We start from the raw sequence: 27,843 nt of genomic DNA on the forward strand, positions 1-27,843 counted from the left end.
TTCAAAATGTTGCAAGAAAGTAAATATTCCCAAACGCGGCTTCCTCCTTTCTTAAACCATCTTCCCCAGCACTTCTCTCTTTGCGTGCTCGTGAGCTCACACGGGCACAGAGTGGTTTCTAACTGCCTGTCCTTTCTTTCAAATTAAGAACCTAGATTGAGGTTCCATTTGCAACCCCTTCTTGAACATACATACCAGGGCAGGGGTAACTGGCCAATAAATTGTACGCCTTTGAAAACTATACAGAAACGCCAACTGGTGCAAGGCACAGTAGCTAAATCTGGAATCTCTGCCAGATCTGAGGAGCACCTTGCCCCTCCCAATCTTCATTTATTTCACAAATTTTGTTGGGCTTTTTTCTTGTATCTTGGGGAACTCAGCAGGGAACACATGGGCCCAGTGGCATATTTCTTAGGAAACCGGGGCGGGGGGGGGGGAGGGAGAGACTTGAGGCTGGTACTTTGCCTTCCTCTTGGAAAGGGTATTGCCTGGTGAGCGTGAGGGGTGTGGGTAGCACAGCATAACCAGGTATTGAGGCAGGTTGTTGGTCTTCACCTGCAAAGCATTCCCTATGATGGGCAGTGGAGGTGTGCCAGGTGGCAGCCACTTCACATTCTCTGGCATCCTGCTGCTCCTGAAGTTTCTGGAGTTCAATGGCTTTATTTTGCAGGAGCGGAATTACCCTGGCAGGAACTTTGGAGAGCTGAGGACTGAAGCCCCGGATATGCTGCTTTAATGACTGTAGGAGGATTGTGCCGCCTTGCCTTCCCATTATTTTTTGTCTTCCTAGCTCCTCTTCCTCTGCTGTCTTATTTTGGCTGTCTACCACAAACGCCAATCACTACTAACCTGATGGCAGACAGTTTGAGGTGGTACCCATGACATTCTTAGTTTTCCAAATGTGCCCTTGGGTTCTAAAAGGCTGGCGCTAAGATTATTTAATGAAACCAGAAACATGGAACATACATTTTACCAATGTTAACCACTCTTAAAAGATCTCCCATCTGTTTAAGGTACAATTCAGGATACTAGTTTTTCTTTAAAACACAGTAGGTAGTAGATTAGATCAAGGACTATCTGCTCCACATTACAGACTGTAGCACATATATTTTTATACTGGTGAGGCATTTGTATACTGGGGTAAACTATTTTCAGGTGTGGTTTTACTGATATTTTATGCTGCTTAAATGTTGTGATTTATATTATGTGTTGTTTTGCATGGTTGTTTATTGGTTACTAGCTACCCTGAACTCATGATGGGAGGAAGGCCAGGATCTAAGAAACTTGAGTGAAGAAATATGGACCTGCCCAGTCATTAAGATCTTGTTCAGAGATTAAGGGCCTTTGCTGTGGATTTGCCCCAGCTGTAGAACCCTTTCCCCAAAGAGGTTTCAGCTGAGCTTTTGGGACCAGGTTAAAAGAGTTTCACTGACCTCTTTCTTCTACACAAACCAAGTTGATGTAAAAACCAGAACTGCCCCTTGGACATACATTAGCTAATTTGCCACAGATTCTCATGAACAGCAGTGGAATATTGATCAAGATTTTCTGTGAATGCAAAAGAAGACTCAAGAGACAAATTCTTACTCTTGTAAGGCTTTATAAAGCAAAAGAAAGAGCTGTAAGATAAAGGTGTACAGCCCTATTGACCATATACAAAAATAAATCAAGAGAACACTTCTAGTGCATCTGTTGAATTGTGTGCACCCAGCTAGTATCAGCAAGTGTGATATAGAGCATCATAAAAGTGTTATGCATGGAACCTGACCTTTTTACTGTAGTCCTTGCTGTGATGCACAATTAAGACATTTTCACTGTCTTGCCATGCTGTTCTCAACCCTATTAATTCAACCATACCAATTTGCTTCAGGTTATGAATATTAAATGTAACCTGTGAAACTAATTATAAACAAATTTCAAGTGAATGTTCAATATAATATTTAACAGGATACCGTCAAGAGAGTAGCATGCATTGTACAGAAACACATTTCTTACGCTGGTTTGAATCACTGTGGACTGTAACATGATTCTCTAATAAATAAAAATGAATTTTATTCAGTGCTATTACTTACTGAGAACAGATTGCAATTAAAATAACTTAATAACAGTCTTCATGAATTAGTTAAAACAGAATAAGGCTACAGAACAAAAGGTCAACTGTGATTTAGTGCAAACTAAAAAGCCTGATGTCATTGGGCATGATGTGCTAGTGAGTTCTTCCATGCCAGCTCCATTGAAGCGAATGTTTTTTATCAAAACAAAGTTCTTGCACAGCTCACATTAATTTCACTGGATGTTGCATGGGAACACTTCCCAGTAGGCTGTGGTTCATGTTGCCCCAGGTTAGGCCGCTCAACTGACACAGACTTTGGAAAGAGTTTAAGCATTCTATATTGCAGTTTTCTTCTGCAGCCGGCTTTCCATACAACAAATAGTCATCTATTGAGGATGCACTAGCTCTGGATAGTCTATTGCAATCAGGAGATTGGACAAGATGGCCTACAAGGACCCCTCCTCCTCTTACAATTCTGTATGCATCTTGTTAGTAGCATAAAAAAAAATATGTCAAATGGGCAAAGATAATGGATTACAATGCCATTTCAAATTACAAAGCAGGAAGCAAGCCACAAGGTGCAGTAAGCCAGTCACTCCGAAGTGATTATAGAGCAAAGCTTGATAACTGCAAGGCAAAAGGCCACTTTGGTGGACTTTGTCCAAATGCATATACGCCAAGGCACCATGGCTTAAGGGAAGAATTCTTGGGCTATTTGTGACAGCAACGAAAACTGACTTGGCAGTGGTCCTCCTGTCAATTAAAAGCGCTTTTACAAATTATTTAACAAAACATTTAAGTCTGAAAGTTAAGTCAACATAATCTGTGAATCAGAAAGTTAGTCTTCTCAAAAGGGTGAGGCCCACCGTCATTCTCATAAAAACATACAAAAATTATTCCAGAGCAGTCTGTTGCAGCAAACACAAAGAACCCCTTGGCACCTTAAAGACTAACAAGTGTATCATTGAGTGCGGGCTAGAGCCTACTTTGTCGACATGAGGTAGGTAAGTAAGTATTACCTGCCATGTTACAACTGGCAAAACTAAGGCAGAGATAAGGACTAGGATCCAGAGTTGTAAAAGATTGTCCACAAGGTTTTCCAGCTCTCCTGGCAGCAGCCTCCGTGAGAGGATGCCACCAAAAGGAAAAATTAAGAGAAACCTTTGTGCAAGCACACACACTACTCTGGATCCCAGGAAAGGCATTGGTCACAGTCCAAACCACCAAAGCTCATTGGTTTTCACTGGGCTTAGGCGTGCTTAGTTCGGTGTTGAATTGTAACCATTAACTAATAAGCAGAAGGCAGAGAGAGTCAATGCAGTGCTCTCTGTTCCTGAGTTTCTATTAGTTATGAATAAACTATAACCTCCATTTCCAAGGCAATGGTATTGCAAGGGGCAGGGGCCACAATCCCCCACAATAAAAACAATTCAGGAGCACCCAGTTGCAACACACCTTGGCTGCTTTATTTTTAAACTTGTTCATTGCGTAATGGTAGACCTTCTGGCCTCAATAAGGTCAGAATCACAATATTTAGGATCGGTATAGCCCTTTCTAGGGTTCAAGGCACTTCACAGGCAATATCTAGTTTTAATCCTTCAAACAACCTTGTAAGCCAAGTATCCTCTGGGGTACGGATGGATGGACAGAGGCTGACACAGTGACCTTAAAAGTGCATCCAGACCAACATTCACCATTATGTCATTCTAGCTTGGCACTTCATTGCCCCACAACACACTCATATTCATGGGGAACATGTGGTTGTAATGGCACAATTAATCGTTTGTTTTTTTTAAAAAAATGGAGGCAAGCAGCAACAGATCCAAGCCCTAGCCCTCTTCTTCACATGGATACAGAATAAATAAAAAAACCACACTGCTATTCTGCATGAACCAAAAGGTTTCCTCCTTCATACACACTGCTTATTTTGCTGGGATTGGAGACATTCATTGTATTTAAAAGAATTGCTCCACAGTCCATAATAGCACAGCTCCATAGAAAAAAGCACTATCATTCTGTACTCATTATTTGAAAGGCTGATGAGGAGCCACTCTAGTTAACTTGTTTTAAGAACATAAGAAGAGCTCCCTGGCTGAAGCAAGTGACCCATCCTGTTCTTACAGTGGCCAACCAGGTCCCTACAGGAATCACACAAGCAGGACCCAAGTACAACAGACACTCTCCACTCCAGAACTGGTATTCAGATGTGGAGACAGAACACTGCCATGAGGGTTAGTAGGTGACGTTAGTATCCTCCATTAATCTACCTAATCCTCTTTTAAATCTATCTATTTATTCTGTTGGTGATCAAGCAGCACAGTGGCAAGTAATGATGGTGGAAGGAAATCCATGCTATGGCTTGGCAACATAGGGTCCAAGACCAGGGATCTACTGAAAGATGTAGTGAAGCCACGCCCTGTCCATGTAGTGATGCACTTCAGGATGTTGCAAAGATTGGCTTCCCCGGGCATTTTCTTACTTTGCTGTGGTTTCTTTGTCCTTGTGCCTACTGCACAATGGCACAAGAGAGCACCATCTCTGAAGGACTTCACGTGGAGTGCCTATTGGGAAATATTGCAAGGGAAGCTCTTTATCGCTTAGGTCTGTTGGCCATTTTCAGTTTGACCCACTGCCAAAAAAAAGGACTTAAGCTATTGCCTTCCTTCCTCCCATGACATAACTTCTTTTGCATCTCTTCTCCCTTTATATCTGAAAAGCTTTTATTTCTAAAACAAGTAGTCACTTTGACTGCTGGGCTTGAAAGAGAATTACTGAATTGTGCTGGCTTTTACACAAGTGCAGTGCTCCATAACCAGCACAATTTTAAATGCCACATACATTGAACACTGCCATATTATTGCTTCCTGACATAGGAATTGGAACCTCCTCCTTACACCTTCTGCAATCTGGAATAAACTTCACTACTGGTAGCAAGTTGAAGAAACAATTCAGTGCAGGTTTGGCACTTTTTAAATGTGACCTTAAGATTCCCCTCCCCAAAATTTCTGTTCTTATTCTGTGTTCCTAATTTTTGGATACATTTACTTGAGAATATGACAAGTACAAGGCATGTCTAATCATAGTCTAGGAAGAACAGCATCTTCATCTCGGTTTGGGTACAGAAAGGAACAGATGTACAATAAACTGCTTCTTGGCACATATGTTCTTTGTGTGTTTAAAAGAGCTGGATCATCGATTCCCTTGATTTTCCAACTCCAACCCATTTCACTGAAGAGGAGAGAAATAAAAAATTATTAGAACAATTACTTGGGGAGTAAACAACATAGTGGAATCTATTTTATGATGTAATCCTAATGTGTAGACCAGAGTCTTCAAGAGCAAATGAACTCAGAACTGCAGTGTAGTAGCAAATAGACATTTTAACATTTAACAATCTATTCTTGTGATTTGCCTCTGAAGTTACACAGACCTACTTCGTTTTTTAAAAGGCACACAAAAAGCTTCTCGCTGCCCACTTCCCCCCACCATGTAAATGTTATACATCTCAGCTTCCAGCTTACTCACTTTTCTAAAAAGCCCCAAATGCTGTAACCTTTCCTCAAATTGGTAGCTCCCTCCCGCTGATTATTTTGGTTTACCTTTCTGAACTCCCCCCCCCCCACCAATTCTACAATATCCTTCTTGAGGAGAGAGTACCAGAACTACACACAATATTTCAAAAGTGGCCATACCACAGATTTGCACAACAGCATTACAATATTGGCTGTTCAGTCTTTTTCCTACTGACTCCTAACATGGAATTCATGTTTTTCACAGTTGGACAATGGGTTGACATCTTCATGGAGGTATCACCTGTGCCTTGAATATATATTGTTCTTGGTCAGTGACTGCCAGTTCAGATCCTGTAAATATTCAAAGCTGGCACAGGGATTTATTTATTTTTTACATGTTGTGGGGCAGGTGCCTTTTGGAATGGGGGGCACAGTCCAATGCACACCTTCAGCATGGATGGCTCTAAACATTGGATAGGGAAGCATAGGAGAGGGGTCAATCACTACAAGGTTTTTCTAGAGTACTGCAAACAGTGCTTGGGAACCGCTGATCTAGTCAAATCCCCCCAGAGCTGGAACAACTTTTCTGCCCAACTGGAAATAATTTTGCATGGTTTGGTGGCCACATGGAATGCCTCCTAGGAAGAGTGCCAAAAGATATGTACCTGCCACCCCAACGTGGTTCTCCACAAACCGAATGTAATTTTGTGCCTTGGGGGGAAGTTCCTCCCATTTTCTGGCATTTGTTGTGTCGGTTTTCCACCCTGGCATCGTTTCATACTCCACCTCCACTTTCTGCAGTATTTCCTGGTTAGCTTCAAAAATGAGACAAAGTGAGGATGTTTCTATGAGCTAAATGGTTGGCAATCAACTGGCATGAACAAAATTCAAAGTGTAATTGGCTAAATTTAAACTAGATTGCATGACACATGTCTGGCAGCTCAGAGGTACAGCATGTGCTTTGCAAACAAAAAGATTCCTAGGCAGTGGCGTAGCGTGGGTTGTCAGCACCCGGGGCAAGGCAAGTAATTTGCGCCCCTAACCCGTGGATTTGCGCCCCCTAACCCTAACCCCCAGATGTTGCGCCCGGTGCGGCCGGCCCCCCCTGCACCCCCCACGCTACGCCACTGTTCCTAGGTTCAATTTCTGAAGTCTCTAAGGAGGGCTGGGAAAGACTCCAACATGAAACCCTGGAGAGCAACTGCCAGTCAGTGTCAACTGTGCTGAGCTAGATGCACCAATGGTCTGTCTTTTATATAAGGACAACTTCCTATGTACATAGGGAATAATGGAGAGGGCATTTGGTTCTGTTTACCCAATTCTGGCACTTTAAAAAACAAATATTAAGTCAACTCTAGAGACCTGTTGACACAAGCAACAACACTAATCATAGATTTGAAGAGTTGGGTGGGTCCACCAGGGTCATCTAGTCCAACCCCTGCAATGCAGGAATCTTTTTGCCCAAGGTAAGGCTCGAACCCACAACCCTGAGATTAAGAATCTCATGCTCTACCAGCAGAGCTTTGTGCATACACTTGTAATGTAGCAGTTAAAAGGAGGAAGGGGAGGAAGCCTGATATTAAGAAACTATTTAAGCAATCGATACATACCTGGAAAATATGGAATTCTTTTGCCACCCAGCTTGTAAGCTACACCAATTTTGATTTCATCAAATACATCCAGAATATCCAGTTTTGTTAATGCTAGGCTGCCCAAAAGAAACATGAGGTAAAATTACATGTAAAACAAATCCTCACTCAACACCTACTTTAATCCCCTCCATCTGTCTTCATCTGAATTCATTCGGCCAAACTCAATGAATAAATAGGAACACAAGTAATCACGGAATAAATAATAAATAGGCATATTATAAGTACATTAATAAACATGTTCAGAAACTTTGCAGAATGTGAAGTCAAGCATTACATGCGTGCATTTTAAAGATTAGGTACAATTCGTAAGTATCAAATGCATTTTAAAAACCTGAATGCAATGTGGGGGTGATTTTTTAAATTTCTTACTGATCTGGTGGAACCAACCCAAATCTGGAACCTTAAGAGTGGACTAGGAAACCACTTCTAGGGCATGCTCATTGGGCCAGTGCAAATGCAACTTGACCCTTGGGCTAAGGGGTTAGGGGCAGACCATGGAACCGCATGCCCTCTTGCTTCAAAACCCTCCTCTCTCAAGCAAGCATTCTCATCACCATGTTTTTCGGTTAGGTCAGCAGCCTATGAACCTTTTTTAATGCTAATTGGTGTTCCAGCTTGGCTAAACTGTGCAGTGCAGAGTGTTGTATCCCCTCCGTTAATCTTGCCAAACTGCCAAGCAACTCCATGTTCAAGCCACAAAGCACATGGCCATGAACACCGTTTCCTTTTGCCTGGCCCTTATTGACTGCTTCACTCTTCCTAAACATTGTGAGCAGTGTATATTGCAATCCTGTCAGCAACTCCATATAGACGGATATTATCATCCTTATGACACCTGGAGCAATTGGCTCTTATCAATGCACAAAACATAACACTTTGCTAAGCTAATCTTATCTTAATGTTACCTACATATTTGTACTCCTCGGGATAAAAAGTTATGAGTTCCAAGTGTAGCTCAAAATCTGTGATGCTTACGCAGTGAATCCGTTGATCATATGGGCGTATCTCAATATGACAAGGTCAAGCCAGCCACAGCGCCTTTTTCTGCCTGTGGTCACTCCCCATTCATGGCCTCGGGACTGTAAGAGATCTCCCATTTCCTGCCAGAGACAAATATTTAGGTGAGATTTCTGCAACATTAATCCTAAGCATCAGGCAATCAATGTAACCTATTTGTTTTATTTAAAACTCAACAGGTGTGTGATGTACTAAAAACCGGAAGTAGAATTCTAATTTCCATGCTAATTACTTATTTTTAATCTGAATTATAAATTGTGTATTTTATCGCCAAATTTCTGCTTAATTGAACAATACAAATTAGGATGTTGGACTGTATGAGATGCCTGAATTTTGGCCCAGGAAGGAGAAATCTGATGGACATCACTGCATGTTTGCCTACCAGGGTTTCAAAAGAATGTGAACAGAAAAGATGGAGAAACACTACATACAGCGTTGAAAGCCAACATTAAGAATTGATATGTAAAATTATTTTCTGAGTCAAAAATATTCTTTCATCAATCACTTATTCTTATTTATGATTATTATATGTCTTCCACACCATTAACAGAAATTCTTTGAGAGGTCATAGGATAAAGGATGCTCAATTCAGATAATCCTTGCCTCCAAATGAAAGCTGGAGGATCAGAAAAGAGCATCCTCTTCTGCAGTAACCAGAGTTTACCCCAACATTCAGTTTGGCAAACCTTAGTTAGCATTTGCCCTCCAAACCAGAGTCAGAAACCCTTTTGAAAGTATCGTTTCTGCCATTTTGCACATCACAGGAAACAGAGGAACACTGCATGTAAGAGCAGAGGAGAGGGAAAGAGGTCAACCCTAGTTCACCATCTACCAAATCACCAGTTTGAGAGTATCTGAGCTTATACAGTGGAACCTTGGTTCTCAACTGGCTTAGTTGACGAACAAATTGGCTCCCGAACGCCAAAAACCCGGAAGTGTTCCAGTTTTTGAACGTTTTTCGGAAGCCAAACATCCAATCTGGTTGTCGGCTATTGTTTCGAGGGTGCCTGCGCCAATCAGAAGCCATGCCTTGGTTTTTGAACTTTTCAGGATTTGAACAGACTTCCAGAACGGATTAACTTCGAGAACCAAGGTACCACTGTGTAATGATTCTGTTTTTAACAGCTCATTTTAATCAGTTGCCTTTGATACAGTTGGCTCCAAATATGGTTTTTCGGGGGGAGGGGGCTCCCCCCCCCAGCGCTATTGCATCCACCAACTAGTAGCTGCAGAAGCAGACAAATCCCACAGAACAAAAATTCAAAATTGAAAGAAATACTGATTCTGCAAGGATACTGACAGATCACTTTAGATTCAGATCAAGGATGACCCTGGCAACAGGGATACCTAAAACTGCAGAATTATGAGAGTACATAAGCAGTATATATAAGAAAATTAAAGCAGCCAGAAGAGTAAAGTTATCACATAGGTGCATTTCTTACTTTGGAACGAAGCTTGAGATTTGTGTTGAATCTACTGCGGCCCCAAGATAAAATACGGTCCCTTGGCATAGTCTAGGCATGTGTGCATTAGTAGGAGACCATCATCTTGTTACGACATTTTATCCCACTGACCTTATGTCTTTGCCTTTGGTAACACTAAACCTACATTTATCTGTTCAGTGGGAAAGGCTCCAATTCCCACTCTTGTTGTGTAGGCCTTCACTACACCATACACTTCTCCAATATACTGGGGAGGAATACCAAGCCCGGTGCACACACCGCCCACGGTGCAGTTGGAGGACGTCACAAAGGGATATGTGCCTGCCAAATGAAAGAAATATGAATTATGCATGGGGGAAAACAAATGACTTTTGCTTATTCTATTTCAAGTTGGCTTCTCATGTACATTGTTAGCTACTTCAAGGTGCTTTAAAATATGGGGATAAGGGACTCCTGGTCACATCAAGGAAGATGAAGGAATGCACAGCACAGAAGATGAAGCACGAGCAAAATTCCACATATATATGCTGGCAGAAAAGGACATACACCAGGGATGGAGAACCTGTGGTCCTCCAGATGTTGTTGGACTACAACTCTAAACATTCTGGACCAATGCCCAGGCTGGCAGGGAGTGATGAAAGGTAGATTCTTAACATTTTTGGAGAGACACAGGTAACCCTTGCCCTTGCACTATACCCTGTTACAGAATGGGAGAGGCTGAACAGGTGGTTTAGTTGACTGATAAGAAGCTGTACCTTTAGCAGTGTAAAGTATCTTAACTCGCTCAAATTTTAGTAGGTTCTGACTTGGTGCACTCCTCTCAAGCCAACACAAAAATTATGTCACATCTCAGACAACTTCTAATATGCCTGAAGATTCATGCAGGTGTCACAAATAAGCAGGTGTGCGTATGGAAGAAGAGCTCTGCCTATCGGGTTCAGCATCTTGTTTCTGACACTGGCCAGCCAGATTTCAGTGAAGGTATATAAAGTTTCGTCTCACCAGGTGTATACCTTACCTGAGAAATAGGTATATAACCTTTCCTACCTCTGCACACACAGATCTTACGAGGGCGGAAAAGTATTATGTTGTACAGGGAGACGTACCGAAATCAATGTCGAGCAGTGCTGCGTTGGCACCCTCCACAAGAATTTTCTTTGGAGAGCCGTGCAGCGCTTCATACATAAAATAAACACCATCTCGGACCATTGGTCTTATTTTTTCAGCATAGCCCTGCAAGATCCAACACGTACACAAGGTTAAATCAAATGTTTTTAGAAGACTGGCTGCAAGTCAAGAATAAAAGCATACCAAAAGCCAAACCGGAAAGTAACCATTTCTAAACTGTTAACTAGGTGGAGGGATCTATAAAGAATAAAATCAGGGTAGTTTCCTGTAGGTTTCACTTTACCCAGGACAGTCACACATTTTCAGTGTAATGCCCAAACTGCTAAACAGACAGAAGGGATAAAACCCAAGTATGGAAAGTGGTCTTCTGCATTCACAAATCATTTTCAATGGAACTCATACTGTCAACATTATATCTGGTGAAACTCAAGTGTACTTTCATCTTCTGAAATTTAAACATGCCAGACATAATCCCACATATCCATCAAACAGATGCATATTTCTTTCTACTATGCCTTGTTATTCACTGTTATGCCCTCTGCCAAGTATCCCTAAGCCCAAGTATAGGCAGGATAATTCAGGCCACATACATCGCCACAGAGGCAAATGGTCCCAAACCAAACTATCAGCCAAACCATAATGTCTAGGAAGTGTCCTCTCACAGTTTCTCCAAAGTATTCTTGTGCAACTCCCATTCATATTGTGGGGTTGCACAGGAAAGGTTCCTAGTGAATTGTGACCACAGGTATTGTACAACAAGCAAGCTGGTCCTGGGTATTTTAACAGTGAAAGATTTCAATCACTGTACTACATTATAGTGTACTATCTTTTCTAGGTAAAATATTTAAATACTCTGAGATCCATAGAAAGCAATATACTGCATTCCACATACGCTATGCTCTATCAGTTTCAAATTTCCCTTTCCATTTCAAACTCTTTTCTATCTCATAGTCTTTGTTATTTATAGAAAATAAAAATGTTATATAATTTAGTTATATAACCTTGCTTTATTGTCTTAAACACTAAAAGTATTACTAGTTTACCTTTAGTTTTTTTAGTTGTCCTTCTGTGTCAACTTCTAAAGAAGGAAACATCGACTTGTACTGGTGAGCAAGATTCTTAAATCTATAAAATATCAACAATTTACAAGCACACATATTTTTAAAGTTGGGTCTTATTATATAATGACCTTTGGCTATTGGTCACACAGAATGCCACAAAACGAAAGGATTCTCTAAAAAAAGATACAGGAGACCCATTTTCAACCTGTGAAGACAGACTGAACAGTACCCTGTTAAAACCAACTAGAGACCTGGTATACCTCTTGTCTAGGCACCAGTTTGTCTGAAATCGCAAATGACAATATTTACAACACTATTCTTTATAGCTTCCCAATTCCCCCTACCTGTGTTTAAGGGGCATAGAACCAATAAGGAAAAGATTTCACGTTAAGCAAAAATCCCTGCCCACTTCTTGCTGTGTGTTTCAGTAGGATACCTTGAAGAAAATTCATCAAAGTCTGAAAGAAGATCACATATCCGAAGTCCTGTCCGTGCCGCTTTGGAAGAATAGGTTGGTCCAATCCCTTTCTTTGTTGTGCCAATGCTAGTGAAGGAAGACAAATGAGTGGTATCAAGTCTTGAACTAAGAAGACTTATGGAGACACATACATTTTTAGGATGCATTAGAATAGAAATTGGTTAAAAGTATACTTTTTGCTTGACGACCAAAACCATTAAAAAAGACCCTCCTCTCTCCTCCATTTATTTGCCTGTTTCTTTCTGTTCTTTTGGCTGAGATGTAAAGGAACGTGGGGCTCCTGTATTTTTAATAGTCATTAAGATTTACTGTTTTTTTCTGTCTATAAGACGCCCCCATGTATAAGACTCAGATTTGAGAAAATGGGGGGAGATGTATCCGTGTATAAGACGCCCCCCAATTTTTGACCTTATTTTTTTAGGGGAGAAACGTAGTCTTATACACAGAAAAATACAGTATTTTTCCCCAAAGCTGGCCACGCACACACACAAAAATAATACAACCTTCTTTACAATTACTAAAGATAAATGAATGCTGTCCTTTGTGTCTGATCACACTCTCTTGCTTGTTTCTCCATTTAAAATGAAGAAAATAGTGGCAGTACCACAGATGCAACCCCCCCCCCCCACTTCTTAAGTTAGCACCTGACTCACTAGTTGAAGACCAATGGCACAATGAACTGAGACCAAGCACTGGTCTGTTTTTTCTTACAGGGCACTCTTATTCTGGAGCCCTTTTGACAAAAGTTGGCACAGAAATATAAACGATAAGCATAATGGGTAAGATATAAATAAGACCTCTAGTTCTATGTTGCTATTTCGTCACATACTTGCTAACCAGATTTGTGGTGCTGTGGGGAAACCCAGTTAATTCACAGTTACCGTATTTTTCGCCCTATAGGACGCACTTTTTCCCCTCCAAAAATGAAGGGGAAATGTGTGTGCGTCCTATGGGGCGAATGCAGGCTTCGCGGACCTCTCCGCAAGCAGCGGGAGCGCTCCTGCTGCTTGCAGAGAGCTGCCTGCATGCTGAAGCCTGCGCGCGCTGAGCTCAGCGCGTCCAGGCTTCGCGGACCTCTCCGCAAGCAGCGGGAGCCAGCACTGGGCTCCCACGGCTTGCAGAGAGCTGCCTGTTTGGGGGCTGGGGTCGAGGGAAGCTCGAGCTTCCCCAACCCCGCGCCTGGGGGGGGGGGAATTTTTCCCCTTTATTTCCTCTCCAAAAAACTAGGTGCGCCTTATGGGACGGTGCGTCCTATAGGGCGAAAAATACGGTAATTTCCAATCTGCTCCCAATCTTCCTTCTCTGGACTTCACATCCACTAGGGGTCAGTCACTCTTCTTTGAGTCTGTGCTTCAGTTACATACTGTTAAGTGTGATTTCTTTCAGCAAGGGCATTATTAACAAAGTTTACACTACTGCACAACAAACAATGCACAGGACCAGAAAGCAGGGTACATAAAACTGACTTTTCATGCTGAACTGTATATGCCAACTTCCTATGCTCCAGTAGGTTTGCTTGTTTTCATTACTGCGCTGCCAAATCTTTCAGAGCTGTTCTAAATAGGTCGACAAGGTATCACTTTCCAGCTCACTGACCTATCTACTATAACAGCCAGTACGGGGGCATGACAGGGTTGGACTGGGAGGAAGAGAAGCATGACTGCAAGCATAGCCTGGTAAAATGCTGGAAACCTTTGCCATCCATCATGAGTGGAAGACGGGTTTTGCTCCTAATAATGAAGAATTCACTTTTACTTGAAGCTGAATTTCCCCTACCACATGCTGTTCAGACACTGTGGGATTCTGGCATACATACAACCTATCTGGAAGATAAACTGCTGCAAAGCTTCATGAAGGAGATATGCCTAGGGAACACTGTTGGATCAGATTCCAACTACAGAAAAGAATGCATCTCCTTCTGTGGCCTGCCTGGGTGGGTTGAGACTAGCTATGAGCTGGACTACTTGCTGCATTTTTTATCAAGTCTCAGGGTGTGTACGCAACATTATTTCCATAGAACCATGAGGGCAGATTCCCACATACTGCTACACCTTATCTGATCCAGGATTAGCAGCAGCTTCAGTAACTCTACAAATATAATGGAGGAGAGGGGGAAATCCCGGCTGCTCTTTTCCCCAATTGCAGTTGCTTCTCCAAGCCCTAAACCAATCAATCAAAGAGTGTTGAATTTGACTAGACCAGATTGCAAATATCTTTTGGATCTAGTCAACTTCATTATTAAGGGAAACCTCTTGAACAAAGGGGCAGTGCAGAAGGAGAGACTGCCATACATCAGTTTTGTTACCTCTAATATATAGCTCACATAGAGAATCAGACTGGTATTCCAACACCATTATATCTGCCTCCGGACAACTTAATGTCTTTTTAATGTCCAAGTTGTACAGGATATCAATAGTGCCCAAATTTCCCATAACTAGGAAGCAACATGTTGCCATTTCTGTGTAGTGTTACGAAGGAAGAGCCACCATGTTCTAAGATGCAGGACCTGTAGCAGAACATCTTGCATGGAGGTGGAAGAGATAATGAGAAGATATTGGAGGTGGATATTGACCCAGGGACAGCCACCATCCTCAGCCTAACCGAGCTCATGAGCATTGCTAACAAACCAGCTATTTTCTCCAGAACAGAAATAATTTGTTCTTTTTTTATAGACTCTAGATGACACTAATGTCAAAATGCCTCGTTCCAGTGTTTTTTGGCAATATCCCCAATCTTTTGGGGCACCTATCATTGATGCTGATTTCATGCAATGGCAGATGGCCTTTGAAGTCTTTTCCAACTCTATGATTCTATGATTTCCTGAACTGTTCCTTGACTTATTTATTCTGTTAAGCCAGATAAAAAAAACCACAATTATATGCCAGTAGGTACCAAGAACTGAAAGTTCAATTCAGAAATACCATGGCTGATGTGAAAACAATTAAAGGGCTAGGAGTGAGTAAGTGGAACCACTGTTGAGCAAGACTTACTTTCAATTAAAACATACTAAGCAACAGGTTTTGTGGGATTTTTATGGGAAATAAAGCACAATATTGTCATGTGGAACTATTGTTTTAATTCTGCTTCCAGGTGACTGTGAAAGATCACTGCCTTGGCAGCACTGAAGTAGCCTAGAGCAGAAACAACCAGACTTCTTGTGAGATCAGCACCACATATACTACACCCTTGATATTTTGGTAATTACTTAAGGGCAATTAAAACTAAAAGTTTGCTGGATCAGACTTTTCTGAGCAGGAGCTTCCATTATGTCTGGGCCCCTATTATTCTCTTCAACATCCCACAGCATAATTTTTACTCCATCCAGGAATTCAAAGGGTGCTGTCATGTTGCCTGTGGTCTCTGTAAATCCAGAGTTTGGTCATGCAGAGCTCTCTTGGAAGTCAGTATGTATTTATCATTTTTATTTATTAATTAATATGCTGAGGAGAACAAAAACAGGGCACCCTATTCTTACAGACTTAAGCCATATCTATGTAGCAGAATTCAGGTATACCAAGATGCATAATTACTTTTTCCCTTCTTGCGCTTGCCGCTGCACTTCTTGAAGTCCATCCACTGCCTGGTGAAAATCAAACACTGTACAGCACAGGAGAAGAATCAAAGGAGACAAAAAAAACCAGTTTGGCTTTCAAGTGTCACACGCACACATTATTTGAGTAGCAAAGAGACCAAGTTAAATAAGCCTTTGTGATTCTCAGTAACATAATTTCTGAGAGTCAAGCAACTGGATCGGATCCAGACATTGGATCCGTGATGTTTATGGAGTGCCTGCTCCAACTGCCTCTGTGTCTACATTTGTTTTGTTACCTTGTTAACATTGTAAGCTATTTATATTTTGGACGATATCTGGGGTTTATTTTCCAGAAACAGCAGTATTAAATGCTAAATACTAAACTGCCAGCAACTTTTAAATGTATCTTAATAAAAAATAATTTCTACTACTGGAAGGTACAGGAAAATGCTCCCTCCTGGTTCTATTAAAATTAATAGGCTTTTGCACCACACTTGGCATTTTAATACTGAAAGTTATTAACAAGAAATTGATGCATATAAAAGGATGTTGTTACATTATCAATACATAGTACTACTGATATCCAGCAGTTAGGAACTTATGCTAAATATATACATTTATATATTTATTAGTATTAATTTTGTTGTATAATGAACTTAATCACAATATTGGCATTCACATAAGGGGCTAGTTCAACAGAGGTGCCTGCTGGAGGATGGGAAGGAGAAGGCAAATTTTGCAGAGCCCATCTCCCCCCTGCAGCTATTCTGGGGCTTCCCCCCTGCTTCAAAAACCCGTAACAGGATGTCAGAGAGCTTCAGGAGCAAGGAGTAATTGGCAAGAATCATGTCCCCACCTCCAGTCAATGAACTCAACTCATGGGAAGTATTGATCCAACCCCGTACATATTAAGCAGGGGGAGGTGGGGTTTTTTTAAACTCTTAATTATTGCACTGAGCATATTCAAATAGAGATTACTATGTTATGAAACGCAAACTCTCCTCAGTGCAAATAATGGGTTTGGATGGCCAACAAAGATCCTAGAAATGCAAAGTGCCTATAATTTGTTTGTATATAAAGACTTTCTCTACCAGACTGCCACTTACCAATGTGTGCCCTGTCTGATATGATGAGTCTTTTCTCCCAGTCTCTTAAACCTGTCAGAAGAAATGCGGTGCCAGTTAGGTTTCTGCTCCCAAGAGGCTACAACACTGAGATACAAGTTTATTCAGTTGTCCCATCAGTTTAAAATTATTTATTTAAAGAAAAGAAACGCAGACACATCAAATACAGCAAATACACATGTAATGTATTATGAGCAAAACCAAAACAAAATCAATATGTGCTCCTTATGGAGTGGTTTTTGTTAAAAGGGCAAAGTTCACATAGTAAGGAGCCCCCAAGATTGTTGGGTTGTTGTTGTTTTTTACACACAACTCCCTCCACAGCTATATTCAGCTAACTAAAGCACAAAAATACAGCCATGCTCTGGCTTCCAGGAGTGACTTTTACCTCCTTCCATAGTAGGAGTTGTAAAATGCAAAGATAGGAAGCAGTTTTGTGTTTGTTTGAAACATTAATTACTCCTCCTTGCATTCAAGGAACTCAATTTTGTGACAGCATATTTACTCAATTGTGATTTGCAAATGAGGATATGCTACATTAAGAGGAGCCTACTCTGGATATTGCTGCGGCAGGCAATGTGTGGAACAAATTTTAGGAGCTCCTTACCAGGTGAACATTCCAGCAACTTTCATACAGTCTGTTTATTCACTTGTGATTTGGATGTCATGTTTAAATAATAGTATGTCTAAAGCATCATATTATTTGAATGCATGTAGGCTTAGGCATACTATTATTTAACCATGACCTGTAAATTTCCCTGATAAATGTGAAATTACCTGCAATGGGAAAAATACACTGCTTTTAAAGAAAACCAAAACATTGCATACAAACCTTTTTTCTCATTTTTCTCAGCTTCTTCAAATAAGCCTGGCAAATGTATGACTACCCCATTCCCTAAAAAAGACATAGAAATGTGTAATTGTGACAGCAAACCATTAAACAGTCATCTTTCAAAGTAATGCACAAAGCAGGGTAGTAGCGGTTGTCCTAATGCTTAAGTCAGACCAGCTGACAATAGACTGGGTCAAAAACGCTTTCCCAACTCCATTAACTGAAGTAATCAATCAGTCATTATCACCACCACCACCACCACAATACTCTGCCCATCTAGCTGGGTTGCCCCAGCCACTCTGGATGGCTTAACACATATAAAAACATAAGATCTGTATCCAGGCATAGGCAAACTCGGCTCTCCAGCTGTTTCGGAACTACAACTCCCGTCATCCCTGACCACTGGTCCTGTTAGCTAGGGATGATGGGAGTTGTAGTCCCAAAACATCTAGAGGGCCGATTTTGCCTATGCCTGATCTGTATCCACTCAATGCATTAACTTGGAATGCTACTGAATGGACCTTTCAAACAAGCATAGAAGTCCAAACTTAGTAGATCTTCTGTAGACTCAGCTCTAAGCAGCTGCTTTGATACGTGAATTCCTATTGCTTTTTATAAAGCTGCTAATTAAATTCCAGGAGCAATGGCAATCATGCTGAAGATACAGGAGGATTAGAAATGTGGAGGGATGGTAACAGCTGTTCCTTTTGTTCCCGATAACACTCCCCACCCCCCCACCCTGACCCGAAAACCCCCTATGCAATTGGTTCTCTTTGAATCTTCTGGAAATTTCTTATTTTCCATACTAGTGACAGTCAATAGGTCACCTGTGATATCAAAGGAGGGAAGAAAAAGCTGAGTGTTTAATCTTGTCTTACTGTTTAAACTTAACCTGATTCAAGCCGCAGTAGCAGAAACAATAAATGTTATCGCTCACGCAATAAAGAATCCATTTATAGCTGAATTTCCCCAACTTGAATCTCAAGTCTCCAAACAAGACATTTATACTTACCAATTAGAGAAATTGCCTTGGGATTAATTATACCACTAGGGAAGAGGTGAAAATCATATTCCTTCCCATCAACAACCACGGTATGGCCTGCATTATTTCCACCCTGCCAAAACAAATACGAAAAATGATTACTTAAATAATGTTAACCTGTTTTTGCTATAAGCAAAGAATGCTATTGATCTGGACTGAAAATATGTGTTCATGTTTTTTAATTGCATTCATAGTTAACTGAATTTCAGCCTAACTGGTATATTAAGGATTTGAACTGCTATTGTTATTCACTGCTCATCTGCTTCAGAGGGGGTTGGGAGGAGGGTGTCACACGATGGAGATCTGCCAAGACAAAAAAAAGGGGGGGAAACAGCACCACTGCCCCCCAAGTCACTTTACTTCCGCCACTAACACTTAGGATTACTCTGTAATTGATTTACTGTAATTCATTTACTGTACTTCAATATTCATTTGTTGCCTTTTACTGTACTAAGGTACGTCAAATAAAACAGACTGCAGAACTTTTCCATCTGCTCTGTTGTTAAGACCAGCTCCGCCAGGCTCCTCCTACAACTGTTATCCACATCAACCATTCCATCAGAGAAAAGCTGGACTTCATGGCTTCATCAACTCTACTGCAAGAACACTAACTTTTGGCTCCTCTGCTCCTTGAAATCTTTCAGCTGTAGCTGCTAATTGAAACTTAATTTTCGCAAATTTCTTCATTGAGGGGGTCCTAAAAATATATGCTTGGGTGTGAGAAATTCAAATCTGCTATTTTCGTGACTGGGCAACATTTAGATTGATAAGTCTACGTAATCTTGCTTTTAGAAAACCAAAGACTTTTTATTTTACCTTCTGTAAATGTCAGGTAATGCGCTATACACACACACACACACACACACACACACACACACACACAACTTTACGTACATTTTACTTACCAAGCAAAACAAAATTACATTAATGTAACCAAAATATAGTTTGTTGTAAGATTCTCCTCTCCAAAAAATACCCATGGACATTTTGCATTTTGACACCATTAGGTTCTGGAATGCACTTACTGTAGAAGTGAGTCCAGCTGTTATTACTGAATCTCTCTTATTTATTTACTCAGTAACTATACAATAAAACTATGCGAAGTTTGTTTTTCCTACTCTTCTCTTACAGCTGTTAACCTTTTCACAAGACACCTTAATTCTAATTAAAGTTGCCTTCTCCATTTCAAATTAGAAACACTTGCAATGCGTATGCAAACAATCATCAAGGTGATGTGGGAATAAATGTGACTTTTAAGAGGGAAAAGAGCAAAACATATTTACTGAGCTGTGCAGCTTTGTACACAAGTAGCCCAAGAGGTCTTTTTATGATTATGTAGACAAATTTCATAAGATGCCTTTTGTATTTTCTGTGTCTACAATTATAAAAAAGACTGCAGTGATTAAAAGTCTAGATTAAAATTGCCTCTGTTCCATTTCCTCAAATTATAGAAATACAGTATTAACACCCCACTCACCCAGGCAAGTTATACAAGGAAGTGAGCTTTGCTATTAACTTGCCTGCAAGTATCATAAATTCAAACAACAAAGAAGATAAAAGAAGTCTCATTTGAACTTAATTTTCAGTTACTGACGTGATTGTTACCCAGGATAATAAACCTAAGATTTTGATGAGGGCACTGCAAGCCAGCCTTGTTTTCTTTCAGAGCTTTGGTAACTTTAAACTTGACCTTCTCATATAATACGGGTGATCCTGGAGCGATTTTATCAGTACCCAAAGGAGAAGCCCAAGTTTAAAATAGCAATGTCACCATGTAGTTTTAAATCCTCCACAGATGTAAGGACTCCCATAAGTGAGGCTCTTTCTTCAGATGCAAACAGATGCCCGGGAGATAGATATAATAAACAAAGAAGCATAAACAAGGTTGCCTCTGAAATGTATTAACGAACAACCTTTCTAGTCTTTTGAGATGTAAAAATAAATTAAGATACCCACATTCAAAACCTAAGAAAGAGACTGAAACAAAACCAGTCATGAAACTATCATATTCCAGTTGGTTAGAGCATGGTGCTGATAACACCAAGGTTGCAGGCTCAATCCCCGTTAAGGGCCAGCTGCATATTCCTGCATTGCAGGGGGTTGGACTAGATGATCCTCAGTGTCCCTTCTATGATTCTACATATCTGCATCTCCCCTCACTACTCATTTTATTTTCTCTGACTTTCATGCTGTCAGAAGCAAGCTTCCTCAGGACTCATGGGATTTTTGCTTTGTTTTTCTTTGCTTATGTTACTAGACAGGCTGCCTCACTCTGGGTAATGAAAGGGCCAGTTTTAAAGTGGCAGATATTCATAGAATCAGACTGGTCCACCCCCCCACCCCCCGCCGCAATGCAGGAATCTCAGCTAAAGCATCCATGACGGTCATCCAACTCTGCTTAAAATCTTCCAAGGAAGCAGAGTCCACAGCCTCCCGAGGGAGACCGTTCCACCATTTAACGATATTGGGATATCATTAAAAAGATGTCAATAAAGGTTGTTATTTGTATCAAAGGGGATGCACGCATACTCAGAAGGCAGCCTCACTGTGTTCACGAAAGGTTATGTCCAGGTAAATGCATGATTGTGGCTTTAGCTTATTTCACTTAGGAACAGTGCAGTGGGACAGAAACACTCACCTGGCCTCCGATCAGTCACATCACTGCTGCTTACCAGCTGATGCAAGAAGAGGAGCAAGGGGACATGACATTTCTCCCCATCTAATTCCCAGTAAGCAGCAGTGGCTGACTGACCTGCAGCCAGGAGAGCACAGCTACCCCACCACTGGCTTATTATTTTTTACCACCGTTGATGGAATCTTTCAAGAAGTTGGAGATGGCGTTTGTAAGTGGTCCATGTTTCACAAGCATACAGTGGACAGGCGAACTAGTATCAGTGTACTCGATGAAGCAAAGATCACCAGTGTTGAAGCAATGATTCTTCAACATCAACTTCGTTGGACTGGTCATGTTGTGCGGATGCCTGATTATAGTCTTCCAAAGCAACTACTCTACTCCGAACTTAAAAATGGTAAGCGTAATGCTGGTGGTCAACAAAAGAGGTTCAAAGACTCTCAAGGCAAATCTTCTTTTAAAAAAGTATGTTGTATAAACACCGAGAACTAGGAAACACTGGCTTGCAGGCGCTCCAGTTGGAGAACAGCCTTTATCAAAGATGTCATGTGTTTTGAAGACGCTCTCAGGACAAAAGGGAGAAATGAGCTAAGAGGAAGGCATGCTTGGCAAATCCACACCGTGATCAACTCCTGCCTGGGAACCAAGGTCCCCACTGTGGAAGGACATGTGGGTCCAGAATTGGCCTCCAGTCACTTACGGACTCATTGTTAAAACTGTGTTTATGGAAGACAATCTTACTCAGCTATGAGGGATCGCCAAAGAGAGAGAGAGAAAGAGATTTTTTTTACCACCATGGGTGGTGTTACTTAGATTTTCTGGCACCAAAATGTATCAGATCACCCCAGTAAAACACCAGTGTTGGGCTATATAAATAATTTAACCCATAAGACTTGGAAGTTCAGATTTTGTTTAACACTGCATAAAGTATAGACACTTGCCCTCATTCTTAATTTAAAACTTTCCCCATCACTTAAGAAAATGTATGACAGCATACTAGCTTTCATTTTCATAGATAACTCTGTGGTATTAAAAGCCAGAAATCTGCCTGTGCTCTTAAAATGCTTGGGTGTATTAGTGAGACCTCTCATTTTTTATTTCTTAACATCTCTCTTTGACTTCATTCTTCAGTTACCTCCCCCCCCCCACCCCGACACCTCATTCTGACATGAGGATGTGCTCAACATCTTCCACAGGGAAGACAAATCATATATTCAGCTTCTTTCTCTCCTGCCCTTCTATCTAACTGTCAAAGTGCCTCTTATCCAAAGAAATTTTAATTGTTCAGCTTAAAAGAATTTAAGATGCATGTTGCTGAACACATTGTTCAGTTGCTTTGCTTGTTTAGCCCAGTTTGTGCTCCTTCTGTTTTCAGTTGGGCAAGACTTTCTCTTTTTAAAGGAAGTATTCTTGCCTTTCATGATTTCCTTGATTTTGCTCATAAAGCAGCTGGCATCCGCTTGAATTTCATAATCTGTGGTACAGATTCTATCTGAGCCTCTATTATTGTGGTTTTAAATAACCTCCATGAATCCTGAAGATATATTTTCTGCTTCCTCTTTCAAGATGAAATGTTTAAGAATGTACCTTAACTTCCTGAGGATTTAATACTGTGTGCTAAATAGATGATGATCCAATAAAAGCATTGACTGTACTGAAAAAAGCTCTAAACAAATTGAGAACTATGAAAAGAAAACAAGGAGTGGGAATATTTGGGAGAATATTTTTTAAAAGGAGGTATCAGGGTTAACTGGCGAGTGGGATAAACTTATGATCAGTAGTTGACTAGACAAGGGATTAGAAAGGATGGAGAAAGGGACAGGATAAAAACATAAGGAGATGTAGCAAACTAAAGAATATAGACTAGGATGCCAATGAAAGATAAGTCGGGAAGTCTTTACTTACTATAAGGTGATGAATGGCTGTACTGTAATATGTTTTATGTAATTTGAAAAATGTGTAAAAATAAAATGGGGTGGGGGAGATAAGTATGAAAAACACAGAGAAATTTAAATTCACTGACGGAAAACCAACTATTTAAAAATTCCACATCATTACTAACAGTTTTACTATTGAAAAACTATCATAAGATTTAAAAGTGAGATCATAAGTGCAAGCTGGATCAGGCCAGTGACCCATCCTGTTTTCACAGTGATCAACCAGATGTTTATAGGAAGCATGCAAGCAGAACCTGAGCTTTTAAAAAATGTAAAGAGATAACCTGAGAGTTCTTGCTGTGGTATCAACTTCCCTCCAGCCTTAATATGAAGCCACTGAGAGTAGACACTAAGGGATTTCAAGCACGGTATAATCAGTATTCATACCCAGCATTATTTCTCAGTTGCATTTGCAACAGGCGTGGCCATGCAAATTCTAGATAAGTGTCTGGATGCTACAGAATGATGCCCAACATACTGAGGCTGAATCTTGGTAAGCTGGAGATCTTGTGGCTAGACAGTCCACCATTCCGGGAGCTGTGCAATTTGAAAAGAGTTGCACTTCCCCTGAAGCAGATGACGTGTAGTTTAGGGGTGCTCCTTGATACATCTTTGTAGCTGAAGACACAAGCACCTGTGTGGCTGGAAGCACCTTTAAGAGCTTCAGGTGGTATGACAGCTGCAACACTTTCTGGACACAGTGACACATGTGTTGATAAACTCAAGAGTGAACTGCTACAGATGTGTTCTATATGGAACTGTTTTTGGTCCAGCTGATACAGGATGTGGTGAACACTAGGTGCCAAGGTTCTTACCACGAACCTGTAACACTGCTCTTCAAAGCAAGGCATTAGCTGTCAATCAGCTTCTTGGCCAGGTTTAAGGTTTCGGTACTAACCTACAAAGCCTTAAACCTAAACAACTTGGGACCGCCTCCAAAAGGATCGCCCAAAGCTAGGTGAATGGGCACTAAAATGTCAACTGCAATTCACTGTAATCAAGTGCAAAGCGATGCACACTGAAACAAAAAAATAAACCCTATATAATACAGAGTCTGAACTGTCGCCACATGTCAAAAAGGTTACTATAGCTACACAATGTTGCAAAAAGGCAACCAAAATTATCAGGAGTGGAATAACTTCCCCATAAGAAAGGTTACAACATTTGGAACTTTTTAGTTCAGAAAAAAGGTGAACAGGGCAGTTATGGCAGAGGTGTATAAAATGACGTATGGCGAGGAGAAGAGGAGAAAGCAGGTATGTTTTTTCTCCCTTTCTCATACTATTAGAATTCAATGAACCTGAATGTTGGAAGGTTTTAGACAGAAGGAAGTATTTCTTAACACAGCGCACAGAGAAATCCACTGCCACGAGATGAAACAGTTGGCAAAACCAGCTTTAAAAGTGGGGTAGGTAAATTAATGGAGCATAAGGCTGTCAATGGTTAGTAGCCATGAAAGCAATATACTAGCTCCACTGTTGGCAGAAAATATGCCTTTGAATAAAAGTTGTTGGGAATCACAAGTGGGAAGAGTGCGGTTCCACTAATTTCTGCTTGTGGGGCTTCCCATAGGTCCAGCCACTGTGCTAGACTTGGTGGGTCAATAGTCTGACCCAACTACCCTGTTCTTAGGTTACCTAACAGAATGTCTTATCCATACAGACTTGCCCAATCACTAAGTTCTTCTACTGAGCCTTCCCAGGTCATGGCACAACCTCCAAAAGAAAGGAAGACTGCTATTTCAATGCCTGCTAAAGACCCATCTGTTCTCTGAGGCCTTTTCCCTGACCAGTTATGTTGATGACATTATCCTTTATTTGTACTTCATGGTTTTTGTGAACCACCATGTGATATGTTATGAAAAGCACTAGACAGATATTTTAAATAAACTGATGAAGTGCTCTGGTTAGTTAGAGAGTATGCCCAGGCAGAAAACAATTAACTGATAGCAACATGAATTTATCAGAATAATTTCTTTAGTGCCATGGAGAGGACCCGTCTACAGATCTATTTGCATTTAACAAAATTTATAAAACCGCTTGACTGTAATAAAACCTCTAAGTGGTTCACATGAAATGTTAAAATTATAAATAAATACCACTTCAAAACGATTCAAAGCATTTAAAAATAAATAAAATTAGTAGTAAAAGAGAGTAAAACATTTCAACAGTGACGTGGCTGGATAGGTTTCCTTCAACAAAAAGGTTTTGAGCAGACCTTGAAAAGAGTCCAACAAAGGCACCTGATGTCAACAGGCAGGGAGTTCTGAAGTGCAGGCACTGCCTACATTTTATTAGATTGATTTCTTACAGCTGCAAAACATGTATTTTGTGGTGCCTGTAACAGTGACAGTTCCACAGACCAAAGCAGTCGAGAGTGCATACATGGGGTAAGGCGATCCCGCAAGTAAACTGGCTCCTAGCCGTTAAGGGTTTTATATGCCAACGATAACACCTCGAACCTGGCTGGATGAGGCGCTTGTTCAGAGAGAAGCCACTAGATGTTTACTAACTGCAGTTGAAAGATGTTCCCAAGTCTCAGAGTGACATTTTCACAAACCCCACAACAAGGCTGATAGTGGAAAGAACTGGACAATACACAACTGCATTTCATATATCTGGTTTATTTCACCATTCCTCAAGTGAGTGCACACACACACAGCTCATTTTATCATCACAACCACTCTGTGAAGTAGGCTAGGCAGAAAATGTGACTACTCCAATTGGCATAACGGCTATGAACCCCTATCTCCCCAATCCTAAATCTATACAACCGCTGCCACCCTCGACCGGCTCATTTAGAGTCTTAATATGTGACTGGAGAAGGCAGGCGGAAGAATAAAGAAACGCTGCTACCTTCGTCACATTTAGCTTAGCCCACGATAATGCACAGATAGCATACTATGTGTGAGTGTTGGGCTGCACTAGTCACCTTCAGCAACCTTCCCTTGCAGAAGGCCGTCACCTGACACCTGCTGCAAATACCCGCCCCCAGCAGATTCACTACTGTCCAGACACACAGGTTCTGGCACTGAGACCATGCTTGTCTAGATCTCGGGATCTTATGTCATTTATCGCCAAGGGTCAGCTATTTCTATTTGTAGCTCAAGGCGTGCGGGTTTACTTTCCTCTTCCCAAGCAGCATTCAGTCTGCAGCAAGCCACTCTCCTCTGTGCTGTAGCAGCCAGGGAGGACACAAAGTAAGGTGGGTGGGAAGAAAGTGAAGAAGGAAAAATAGGGTGTGTGTGAGGGAATAATAGAGGAGGGGGAACAATAAGGGTTAATGCACCAAAATCATAGAACTGTAGAGTTGGCAGGGACGCTGAGAATCATCTCCTCCAACCACCTGCAAAGCAGGAATAGACAGCTGTCCCCATGCGGGGAACAAATCTGCAACCTCGGCATGAACATCACCACGCTCTAACCAACTCCAAAATAAAATAATAATAATAATAATAATAATAATAATTCCTTGTTGGCATCCATCTGTCTCAAGAGACAGTGGAAGAATGCACCATCTGGGGTAAGGTCAAACCACTGGAGATTTACAGCAGCTAATAATATTAATAACAGTAAATAAGTGGGAAGGAAGAGGAGATGAGAGCAGGAATATGACCCAGGTTAAAATCTCAACGCTGCCATGGAACTCAGTCAGTGGCCGTGACCTTGGGCCAGTCGTACTTCTCTCAGCCTAGCCTACACCGCAGGGTTGCTGTGCGGATAAAAAGAGGGTGGAAACCCCGAGGAAAGGCTAAAGTCTTGAAAGAGAGAAAAGAAGGATTTGAAAAGGCGGCAACTACCATCGCCACCATATAAGCCACTTAGGATTCCCTCGGAAGCGGGGCAGGATAGAAAGGTCACAAATAGGAGAGCAACAGAAAAAGCGGCAGCGAGCCTTTTTCTTTAGGGAAGTTTTTAATATTTAATGATGCATTGTTTTTAACACTTGATTGGAAGCCACCCAGAGTGGCTGGGGAAACTCAGCCAGATGGGCGGGATATTATTATTATTATTATTATTATTTCATGAAAGACTTCAAAAGGGCTGAAGTTGCCACCACCCACCTGGCACCTGCAGACGACGTCGGCCTCCGTGGCCAGCAGGTCCACCACCTTGCCTTTGCCTTCGTCTCCCCACTGCGAGCCCAGCACCACCGTCACCCGGTTGCCACCCGGTTCGCTCCGCAGCCGCTTCAGGCCACCGCCGCCGGCAGGGTGAGGGGCGCGGTCATTGGACGCGGCCGTCGCCGCCCGGGTGCCCGACATGACGCTGGCTGGACGGCTCTGTCGGCGGCCTGAGAGAAATTCCTTCTGCTCGCACGAGCCCACCTCGAGTGCCCGCGCCGCCCGCTCGCCCGCTCTTCGCGTTTTTATGCCAGCCCTCGGCCAATCGCGGCGGCCGG

General features: G+C 41.5%; 1 protein-coding gene and 1 long non-coding RNA gene across 2 annotated transcripts in view; one reads left to right on the forward strand and one right to left on the reverse strand.

Moving 5' to 3' along the window:
- The window catches only part of LOC310678017, a 16,085-nt gene extending 500 nt beyond the window's left edge, over positions 1-15,585 (forward strand). The window contains exons 2-3 of the long non-coding RNA XR_014511563.1: positions 13,057-13,122; positions 15,434-15,585. This is a non-coding gene — a long non-coding RNA (uncharacterized lncRNA). The remainder of the gene's footprint in view (positions 1-13,056; positions 13,123-15,433) is intronic.
- Positions 1,584-27,843, reverse strand: ADSS1 (adenylosuccinate synthase 1). Its single transcript, XM_083438072.1, has 13 exons — positions 27,506-27,843; positions 18,844-18,946; positions 17,832-17,894; positions 16,982-17,032; positions 15,874-15,940; positions 12,302-12,409; positions 11,848-11,929; positions 10,783-10,909; positions 9,843-9,997; positions 8,193-8,317; positions 7,176-7,273; positions 6,231-6,380; positions 1,584-5,281 (listed from the first exon to the last, which is right to left on the reverse strand). Exons 1-13 carry the CDS (start codon positions 27,704-27,706, stop codon positions 5,229-5,231), a joined length of 1,383 nt encoding a protein of 460 aa, XP_083294198.1. The 5' UTR covers positions 27,707-27,843; the 3' UTR covers positions 1,584-5,228.

This window comes from Podarcis tiliguerta (genome assembly GCF_965153285.1).
Source record: "Podarcis tiliguerta genome assembly, chromosome: 1".
NCBI lineage: Eukaryota > Metazoa > Chordata > Lepidosauria > Squamata > Lacertidae > Podarcis > Podarcis tiliguerta.